The sequence below is a fragment of the Corticium candelabrum genome, chromosome 1 (genome assembly GCF_963422355.1).
Source record: "Corticium candelabrum chromosome 1, ooCorCand1.1, whole genome shotgun sequence".
Taxonomy (NCBI): Eukaryota; Metazoa; Porifera; class Homoscleromorpha; order Homosclerophorida; family Plakinidae; genus Corticium; species Corticium candelabrum.
The window spans coordinates 15,382,043-15,392,042 of NC_085085.1; the positions used below are offsets into that span (position 1 = coordinate 15,382,043).

Below are 10,000 nucleotides of genomic sequence, written 5' to 3' on the forward strand. Positions count from 1 at the left end.
GTGTATAATGTAGCCACAACATTTACCAAAAAAATTCACAAGGACAATGTACCTCCCACTTCATGAATGATTGGAATCTTAGCCTTCTTGCTTGTTTGCTCATCCTCGGTTGCCAGTCCTAAATATATTATCGTTGCTCTCTATGTCTAATACAAATGGGAGTTAAGTGTGCTTGCCTTTGCGATCAGTCTTTACTCGAAGAATGAGAGGATCCACGTTTCCAGGATTTGACTTTCCTAGGCCCTCACCTTGTCGCCATCCCATCTTTGACATCACTTTTTCACCAAAATCACTTTTGACAGGATTTAGATTGCTCAACATGTCCTGAAACGTATTTGTATGAAAACCATCCCAACATACGGTTCAATGTGACACAATCGCATTACCGGTCTAGCCCATGCTTGCTTTCCACTATTCAACTCTTCGGCTGAAAGAAAGGTCACCTTTTGACCCGAGTAATGTTTACCTCTGTGAGATCTATGCCATTCAATCAGCTGCCAAACGCTCAACACTGTCAGTCATATTTGCAAATAAATCAAGAACACCAACCTTCTGTTCGACTTGCCATAAAATCTGTCGTGCCTCCATGTTGTTAGGATTGCTCAGTAATCTCATTTCTGCCTGAAAGCGTGAGATAACAAGATGGCCTAGTTCTGCTGGTACCGACGACGTGATGCCAGTTTTTGTTAGGTCAATACCCTCGTGTGCTCTATGATCATATCCACAAGAGACGGGAAACACTTCATCAAGAGATGATGAAATACCGAGTTCTATGCCGACACGATGCCGTATCTGTTTCATGATTTCAGTCATGTCTGGAGCATCTAACACGTTGTATGGATTTCGTAGTGACTCGTTTGCTGTGAAAGGACTTCTGTAGGTTCCTGCAGCAATATCCTGACACATCTTTGTGTATTCGTCCACAGTCTTACCACCTACTTGAATAATAGATGCCAAACTCTTACGACGTTCATGTGATGCAGTCTGTGATTGCTTTTGCTTCTTAGTTGACGAATGTTTATCTCTTGAGCTTGTTTTAGTACGAGTCGATCGTTCCCTATGCTTTATATCAGACCGATCCCTTGTTGATGTAAACATCCAAGCACCAATGCCTGTGCTTTCACGAGGTGTCACTTCTCTGGTGCTTGACATTTCAATAGACTGTTTCTTTGATTTTCCAGTCGATCGCTTAAGTTCGATGATAATTTTATCTTTACGATCAACAGCATCCGAATCATTCTCTAACGATTTGTATGTACATTTGGTTACATTCTCCCTATTTAAAATCCCACCATTCCTGCTTTTATCTTCCACCTGCACTCTGGCATCTGGAAAAACAGCATCCACAAACAGCCCAGTCTCCTTCGAGAGAGGAAATGAGTTATTGTCGTCATCAGAGAAGTCCAAATCTTCAGGAATGTCTGTAGGTCTAAGTTCTCCAACGCGAGAAACGTTTCCGCCTTCTGTGTTGATGTCAGCACCTTCATCTTTATCTCGAGATCTGGATCGAGATCTTGACTGTATTCTCTGTCTTGATAGGCTCTCATGTTTGTGTCTGTGGTGGTGTTTGTGACGGCTCTTCTTATGACGCTGTCTGTGTTCATTACTGTGACTATGTCTGCGGTGATGATGTTTATGATGTTTGTGTTTATGTTTATGTCTTTTCTCAAACCTACTGCTACTGTCATATTTACCATCGCTGATGTCGACGCTGTGTTTGCGTTTCCTTTCTGTACGGTGATTCTCGGTCTCGTGCTCTGCCTCGTCTGGCGACGACATTCACGGTATCACTGATATTTGCTTAGCTGTTAATGCGCTTGCGCTTACGCATGCGCATTTAGTAGAAGGGGCACGTGATGGCGTCTAGGCGAAAAAGGTCTCACTCCAAAGCTGGAAAATCCGATTCGCAGCTGCAGACTCCTACTGAGACCAAGCGTCTCAAGACGGATGATGTACTTCCAGTACCGATGCTAACAGAGGAATCTGCCACTGAGGATGTGAATAGAAGTTTAGTTTCAACGTTTACTAGTACTTGCTCCAGAATAGCTGAACTCTTTGGACGCGTGAAAGGAAGCGGCGAGCACAATATAAATGTAAATGTTTGTTAGATATTTGTGGTACACGTGTTCATGCGCGTGTCAACTGTAGTTTATTGTAATTTGTTATTGTACTGTTTTATTTGTACATTTATTATCATTGTTATTAGTATATATATATATATATATATATATATATATATATATATATATATATATTAAAATGTTGATATAGTTTTTATTATTACTTTAATATGGTTATTGTTTATATTTTGTATTGTAGTATTTTAATTTGGTTTATTGTAATCTTTTTAGTCTGAACTAGAGTTGGCTGAATGGAAGGGTGAGGTATCATTGCTGATGATAAAATTGAAGCAGCTCAATCGAGATGCACAGATTCGTTGCAAGGAAGCAAGAGATAAAACAAGTGAAGTGAGTTACTCTTTATCAAGTTTTAAGTTTTCAGCTTTTGGTGAATTAAATAATTAAATTGTAGTAAAGGTGCTGCCAGCAATGCAATAAAGTTTCATAGAATTCAGTCATTTTTATCATTGTTTGATCTTGTCGTTCTGCTTCACAAATTGAATCAAATGTAGATGGTGTCTTCTGTTTGTAATTAATTTTGCCAGTGATTGTACACTGTTTATGAGCTTTTCAGTAGCTGAAACAGGCTTTGCAATTATATATCTCAGAGCAAGTTAGTGATCTAAACAAGTGCCATTTATCGAGACCAGTTTATGGCAGATGGTGACATGATTTTGACTACACCTAATTTGTCAATTTTTGCTCTCATTGATTGATGCATAATTAGCCTTGGCTTTACCTTGGCTAATTATTTTGGGGAAGCCCTAATGACCTTGATCAAATAAATTGGATATCGTCTCCCTGCCTTGCATTAAGTTATACGAAGAGCATCTTAGAGGAAAATAGAAATGCACACAACACAGTAATTGGATTGTCTAGCAATAATTGTACTACTACTACTACTATATTGAGGCACATAAAGAATACTAATTTTGTTTGTTTGTTAGGCTCGACAACGAATAGATGACCAGCATTTGCAACTACAGAATCTTCTTTATCAAGTCATGCATCTGCAGAAAGAAATTCATGAATGCTTAGAGTTCAAGTGAGAATGAGAGCATTATATGAAAGACAAACTTTGTGCAAATAGTGACATGTTAATACAGATCTCGTGATGAAGATATTGAGTTGGTATCTGAAGGAGAATTTTATCAAGATGCTCCTAAGACCATTTCAAAACCTGTTGGAATATTTATTTATTTGTCAGCAATCTAGAACAGTTACTCAAAAGGTGTCTTTTAGAATGAAACTCAAACTGATTCACACAAGCGGATGCTTGCAAGACTTGACTGGGAACTGGAACAGAGGAAGCAGTAAGCACTGTCGGTCATATGTGGCTGCATGTGCAGCACGTGGATGTTTGACTGGCCAGCTAATTAATATTCAATGTTTGAGAGGTCACTCCAATACTGGTCAAACGATTCCAATCATCTCATCCCATTTATTAGTTAACTCCAGTATATTGAAATCATATTTGCTTGTATTTATTTTAAATGTCACATCAAATTATTAACTTAGACATGTCTTTTGATCGAGTGGCTAGAATTACAGCATTTTCTGGCTGTAGGTCACTCTGGTTTGGCTGGCAATGCATGGCACTGCATCTTTCTAGACTCTATTTGACTTTTCTAGATGATACTTGACGCAGTTGGTTCGTTCTTTGAACATTGCACTGATGGGATTTCCTTTGTCGGATCTGCTGCGCGCAGGGCTGTCTGACGGAGCCACGCGAGCATGTGTGCCACGCCCACTTCTGTGGAAAGGGCGTTACCAGTTGATGTTGGAACAAAGAATACTCTACTGACCGTCTGAATTTACTTGGAACTTGGGTGTTGTTAATCGCTCTGATGTTTGCTGGCTGTAGGTCGGTCGAGCGGAGTCACGAACGAATTACTATTATTAGCGCGGTAAACTAAGCATTATCTAAAAAGTTAACAGCAAATTTAGTTGCAAAAAGGCTTACGGCTTTCACCATGTGGCCTGCCGAGCCTGGTCAGTTGAATTTGTTGAATTTGTAGAGTTTGGGGTGACCAACCCCAAGTGCAGACGTTTTAGTGCAGTACTTGTACTATCAATCAAAAGGTAACACAGAATTTTGGGATACAAGTAATACTCATCACGCTGTGTCTCTTGTGCAGTATTGTTGTATTTGACAACTGTAAACAAGATTACTGTAGTAATTGCTTTCTCAATATACACTAGACTTCAGTGATCGCTGTCAAATTCTCCTAATACACTTCAGTGATTGCTGTCAAATTCTCCTAGACATGCACAGATGCATACATTACTACATGTATCTGCAAACTTACAGAAAGACATGTGTGTACATATGATTTTTGTTCAAAACCATATTAGTTTATTAAAGTATCTTTGTAGAAAGACTAATAAAGTATCTTTGTAGAACAATTTGCTATTGTCACTTTTAGTTGACCACTTTGGTCAGACCTATCTGATTGAGGACACATACTGTCAGCTATTGAAACAGCTATTTTGCTAGTGCAGTAGTAGTGCTGTTTATAGTTACAGACAATCTTCTGGCTTAGATAATATGTTGCTTGGAACCGTGTGCTGTAGGTAGCTGCTGCAAGAGTGCATAGTTTGCTTCAGGCTTATGTTTTGCTAGATTAACTCAGCAACTGGAATTGGCCACGTTTGAGAAGCAAAAGTTGCTTGAAGACATTGAATCAAAAAGGAAATTTCTGTCTAGTTTGCAGCCTCAGCTTGATGTCATATTGAAGGTCTTGACTGTTATGGCTCATCTCTTGCCCAGTTGTCTTTCTGTGCACAGCAGTATACTTGGCTGGACTGATGAGCTTACCAGTGGTTTGTTTCTAACTTATGTATAATTTATTAGGCAACAATTCCAGTGCAAGCTCAAATGGGAATGCAGTTTGAGAAGATAAGGACACAGCATGCTCTTGCTATGCATTTGCCTTCGTGAGTAACTTATTGTAATTGTCGTGAGACAAGTTTGGAAAGTATTGTGTTTTAGAACTCTCTACGTGCTCTTTGTTCAAGCTAGTGCCTATCAGGAAGCACTAGGTATTGAGTGAAATTACAGTTATACTGCTTGTTGTTTTGTCTGTTTATTATAGCTGTGAAGTGTTTGGTCTGTTAGCTGTGATTATGTTGGCTACTGATGTTAGTAGAGAATAGGTAGCCATAACGAATAGATCCTACACAAGCCATTTCTGTCTTTGCATGCAATGGCCGCTGTACATGAAGACAAAGTTACTATACTTATCCTTATATTTCAGAGAAGGACTATGGTGGTGGGGACATATTCTTCTTTTACTAAATTGTTGATAAGATTAATTAAACATGCAGCTGAGATTCAGTTTGTTAATTGATTCAACACATTGATTAAACTACTCTGTGTAGACCCCAACTTGACTGTCTCCATTGAGGGTGATGTAGATGCTGCCAAGCTGTTTGTTGTGAGGACAGATCCTGTAGCTGATGAAGGTAATCGACTGTATTATGTTGTTAGCAGTGTAGATGGCGTCATTGTGTGATGCAGGTAGAGAGAGTGATTCTGATCGTGAAGAAAGTCAGAGTCAGAAACGGAAGGTGAGATATCAAACTGAAGTGGTGTTGTGATTTTTAGGTTATGAGTTTCTTATTTTGTAGAAACGTCGTCGCTCGGTCAATCAGGCCCTTTTAGAAAAGCAAGCTAATCTAATGAAAACTCATCCATTGAGTATTCGATTCACTGTTAAATGCAATGGTTGGTCTTGTAATAGCTCTTGATTTGCCATTGCTTTATGTTGTCTTGTTTGTTCTTCAGACCAAACTGATGTGGTAGTGGATTTTCATAGCATCGTTGCACTAGGGATTGTTACAGTAAAGGTTTTTACTGAAGGCCAGGAATTCAGGTTTGCTATTGTGATTATGCACGTGATTGTTGCTGAATGAATGTGTTTTGTTAGTGATCTATTGGATCCTAGTTCTCTCTTGATCGAGTTGTTTTCTGGTGATACAGGACTTCGATCTCCTAACCCTACTAATTCTTTCCAAATGAAAAAGCTTGGGTATATGTTCTGTCAGTTGGTTCAAGTGTGCAGTCAATACAAACATTTTTTCTTTGCTTCAGGTTGCATGCAGATTCGTTTGATATGTTTGCTGAAGAAGTTGGTCTGCCTTACAAATGGGCTCAGTGGATTGCCGGTTTAGATTTTTTGCCTGACAGTCATGCAGAAGTATGAGTGTTTGGGTTCTGTTTGGAGCTGACATTGTCTCTAATACTGCTGTTGTTGCTGATTTAGTTGTCGCCAGCTTTTGCTGCCAGTAAGATGGAATTTGTTGTTGGGGCTCTAAAACAGAGACTTGAGACTCGTGTATCTCTGCGGGCACAGATTACACAACTAGGTAAATTTCAGCTATAATAATTATTGTATATTTAAGTGCAAGGGCATATAGACATATTTTCAATAGAATTATAGGTTGTTGTTAAGAGCTGTTTTGATGAGAATAACTTATCGGCTAACCATCTAGATTACCGGTGCATAATAATCTGCTTTCATATGTTCTGTTTGTCACAAACTCTTTCTCTGAAGTCAGCCATTACTATCACGCTGAACATTACCTAGGAATTCATGCATGGCACTAGTTAGCTTAAGTTAATAAATTTTTGTGATTTTTTGTTGAGTTGGAGTTGGGCCTATGGCAAGAGAACACAAAGTAGACGTTGATGTGTATGACTGATGGTTTCGAACAATTACTATGACATGTTGAGAACAAAATAAAAATTACTGTTGTGAACAGCTAAGTTGGCTGCTGGCAATTCTTAAAACATAATTGCTGATTGGGTGAAAAGAGACTACTGTATTTCTTCTCAGTTTAAATAGAGCATATCAGAGCATTAGCAAAGTATAATGCGATGTTTGTTGTAAATGCATTTGATGCAATGTTTAATTAAAAAGGTGTTTAAACAAGGGTGGCATATATCCATTTATTTATTTTGCTTTTGCCTCAGAGTGTAAATGATGCAGAATTGATTTAAATAGCAGATGTTGTTTATGGGTGTAGGCATTTCACGCAGTGAGGCATCATATGTTATCTGAGTTCTCCAGAACAAATCTTTTCTTGTAAATTAGTTGAACATATTACCTCTCTAAAGAAGTCTCCACAAAAGGCTATTGCACAAAAAGATAGCGGCTCAAGATTGGATATACAAATTTTTGTTTTGCTAAATATAGTAGGGCGTTTAGAACGAGTGAGGCGTTTATTTGACGGCGGGGTTTAATAATTGAAGAAACACAGTAATAGCCGTGTATTCAAAATACATTGAAAGCAACAGAGGTAGTGTGTGGTGGTCTCTGGTTACTCACATGTTGCTTGAATTGAGAATGTCGAAAGTGTGATTAATTAATGTATAATGTATTAGAAACTGTAAGGATTGGACTTTCTGTGTGACAATAGAGCTATTAATTTCTTTTAGAAAAACAAGCAACACATAATAACGAGGATGCCTGCATTGTTAATTATAGGGCATTTGAGTGTTTCCGATTTAACAAAGAGTGAAACATTGTTTCCTCGGAAAGTCAAGTCAAAACTGATTTCATGGAAGCAATATTCAAAAGATGAAGTTGAGGTATGTAGTTGATCTCAAACAGTATGCATATGATGTCATGCTGAGTTATTGTCTGATATGCAGACATACTTGGATGGCAGATCAGAAATGACAATAGCTATGGTCACCCCAACAGCCAACTATTGCTACAGAGCCGATATACAACACGGCAGCGGTTTGTTAAAAGATTGATAATTATCAAATGTTTGGAATTAACGTTTGTACTATTGTAGCAAAATTGACGACGTTGATTGCCATTAACATTTGCTACCCGAGAGTTCCTCCATTGTTTATCATTTCTGTGAATAATGGGGCATCAGGCGCGTTCACGTCCGATAATGATTTGAATATCAAAGTACGCCAGACAAGAACGTTTGGTTTATGTAAAAAATGCAGTTTGTATGGTGATGCAGATGCTTGAAGCCGAAGTGAACGTATACTGGAAGGAGCTGATTTGCAGTCAATCGGCGGATTTGTTGCTCTCTCTCCAGATACGAAGACTTCAGGTTTGCAACAGTATCATTTGAATGTGTAGTTAACTGTTGGCTAACTGTCTGTTGGCGTCTCACAGATGTGTTTCGATGTATATCTGGAGTGCAAACAGACTGTCAGTGGCCATAGTCGAAAGGACAGACTGTGGAATCGATTGGCATGGTAAAGTGTTTGAAGAGTGTTGTGGGTCTTGTGTGTATGTAACGACTGATGTTTAGTGGCAAGCATCGTTGTCTTCCAGTCGTTTATCAGAGTGACCAAGGCTTTTTTAGACCACGATGATAGACCAGCAATCAATATTCACTACATGGTCGTAACCAAGTAGTTTTAAGACTTGTTCTATTGCGTATTTTCAATTGAACCAGACGTCAGATCGTGTGATTTCCAGTGTAATAAATAAAAACGAAAGTAACCACAGTAACCAGAGAAGTTTGTTATCCGGGTGATCTGCGGCATTCTGTCTTCATGTCCCGTATAAGCTGCAACATGGCATCTTGACGTCTCGGTGTTCTACGTTTTCTGAAGAGCGAAAGAGGTAAGCATCGAATCTGTGAGAATTTTCGTACACTATTGACGCGACAGATGCCATATCAACGACTAATCCTGTTTGTGGAGTGGGGCCCCCTTTCTGTCCGTCCACTCGGTCACGAACTACAAGTTGCAGTTGGTCACGTTATAATCCTTTTAGCGTTGTTGTTTTCAACTCGGAGGTGTTAGCTAATGCCAGTATCCTGGTAGCCGGCCTGCTAATCACTCACGCTGCGTGCAGTCGGACAACAAATTGTGACAATTGTTGTTAGGCTGTATGGTGAATGGCACGCGATGCTTTTCAACTAACGCCTCCACGTTGTAGGCAGTCAAGCAAGTCGGCCGTTCGTCTCGTAGCAGTGCACGTAGCGCCTTCGTTGCGAGGTGTCTGAAAGAAGTGTGAGTTTCTCTTTTGTTATTGTCATGTCTGTCTCCGATCCCGAGACGCGAGAGCTCTTCTTTGATGATGACCCGGAGAAACACTTCACAGACTTACGTGAGATTGGACACGGGAGCTTTGGAGCCGTATACTACGTAAGAAAGGCGGGCGTTTTATTCGCTGTTTCTGTCGTGTCATACTCTTGTTGCTACATTGTAGGCAAGACATGTGCAGACAGCGGAAGTCGTTGCCATCAAGAAGATGTCTTTCTCTGGCAAGCAGTCGTCGGAGGTTTGACGCGCGTCGAGACGTCGTCAGTCGATCTGTTTGACGTTTGGGCTTGTTGTAGAAGTGGCAGGAGATTGTGAAGGAAGTTCAATTTCTGAGACGGTGTGACCATGACAATTGTGTCAGATACTTGGGCTGCTATCTGAAGGCTCACTCTGCGTGGGTGGGTGGTAGTACACTGTCCTTGTTCCATTATGTGTCAAGTGCACGTACTGTGACGTAACTCCTCGTCTCCGTTTCTAGTTGGTGATGGAATACTGTCTGGGATCAGCATCCGATATCATTGAAGGTGAGCATTGTCTAGTGTATAGAGATGACAGACTGACGGAAATGAGACAGACATGGAGATGCTTGATTAGTAGCAAAAGTGAAACACAACAACATGAGATTGACAAATGAGGGAATGACTGTCAATTAAGCCATTTTGACAGCAACACATCAATTCAAATATCATTATCTCTGCATGTCATTCTTATGTCTGTTTAGTGCATAAAGAAGCACTACAAGAGAACGAAATCGCTGCCATCTGTGTTGAAGTCGTGAAAGTAAGAAGAGAGCCATACTCATACACCGACTCTCAGTCTGATACTCATAACATCTATAGGCTTTATGTTATCTCCA

General features: G+C 39.7%; 3 protein-coding genes across 4 annotated transcripts in view; 2 read left to right on the plus strand and 1 right to left on the minus strand.

The window, feature by feature from the left end:
- LOC134191262 (protein SON-like) overlaps positions 1 to 1,794 on the minus strand; it is a 2,202-nt gene extending 408 nt beyond the window's left edge. The window contains exons 1-4 of the mRNA XM_062659861.1: positions 550 to 1,794; positions 387 to 494; positions 177 to 324; positions 53 to 118 (exon numbers count right to left, since the gene is read on the minus strand). Coding sequence (XP_062515845.1) covers positions 53 to 118; positions 177 to 324; positions 387 to 494; positions 550 to 1,779 — 1,552 coding nt within the window. The 5' untranslated portion in view covers positions 1,780 to 1,794. The remainder of the gene's footprint in view (positions 1 to 52; positions 119 to 176; positions 325 to 386; positions 495 to 549) is intronic.
- Positions 1,795 to 1,852: 58 nt separating this feature from the next.
- LOC134179110 (THO complex subunit 5 homolog) lies at positions 1,853 to 8,624 on the plus strand. Its single transcript, XM_062646007.1, has 21 exons — positions 1,853 to 2,093; positions 2,352 to 2,468; positions 3,068 to 3,165; positions 3,227 to 3,302; positions 3,363 to 3,433; positions 4,744 to 4,858; positions 4,975 to 5,057; positions 5,113 to 5,162; positions 5,502 to 5,585; positions 5,641 to 5,690; positions 5,751 to 5,847; positions 5,908 to 5,995; positions 6,050 to 6,151; positions 6,214 to 6,319; positions 6,386 to 6,488; positions 7,610 to 7,713; positions 7,777 to 7,867; positions 7,926 to 8,047; positions 8,106 to 8,198; positions 8,264 to 8,346; positions 8,403 to 8,624. The coding sequence occupies exons 1-21, from the start codon at positions 1,857 to 1,859 to the stop codon at positions 8,464 to 8,466; spliced, it is 2,034 nt and encodes a 677-aa protein (XP_062501991.1). The 5' UTR covers positions 1,853 to 1,856; the 3' UTR covers positions 8,467 to 8,624.
- Positions 8,625 to 8,649: 25 nt separating this feature from the next.
- The window catches only part of LOC134179082 (serine/threonine-protein kinase TAO1-like), a 6,872-nt gene continuing 5,521 nt past the window's right edge, over positions 8,650 to 10,000 (plus strand). Inside the window, exons 1-7 of one of the 2 annotated variants that reach the window (XM_062645987.1) lie at positions 8,650 to 8,719; positions 9,038 to 9,246; positions 9,311 to 9,382; positions 9,441 to 9,542; positions 9,623 to 9,668; positions 9,866 to 9,924; positions 9,984 to 10,000. The exon at positions 9,984 to 10,000 is cut by the window's right edge and continues 32 nt beyond it. In XM_062645987.1, coding sequence (XP_062501971.1) covers positions 9,136 to 9,246; positions 9,311 to 9,382; positions 9,441 to 9,542; positions 9,623 to 9,668; positions 9,866 to 9,924; positions 9,984 to 10,000 — 407 coding nt within the window. In that variant the 5' untranslated portion in view covers positions 8,650 to 8,719; positions 9,038 to 9,135. Of the gene's footprint in view, positions 8,720 to 8,984; positions 9,247 to 9,310; positions 9,383 to 9,440; positions 9,543 to 9,622; positions 9,669 to 9,865; positions 9,925 to 9,983 lie in introns of both variants that reach the window. The other variant, XM_062645993.1, reaches the window with a different exon arrangement.

Excerpts from the sequence above, each read along its gene's own strand:
- LOC134179110 (XM_062646007.1), top strand. The coding sequence starts at position 1,857 with ATGGCGTCTAGGCGAAAAAGGTCTCACTCCAAAGCTGGAAAATCCGAT. Across the intron at positions 3,166-3,226 it reads CATGAATGCTTAGAGTTCAA|ATCTCGTGATGAAGATATTG; the intron begins GTGAGAATGAGA and ends ATGTTAATACAG. Across the intron at positions 6,320-6,385 it reads TGCCTGACAGTCATGCAGAA|TTGTCGCCAGCTTTTGCTGC; the intron begins GTATGAGTGTTT and ends TTGCTGATTTAG.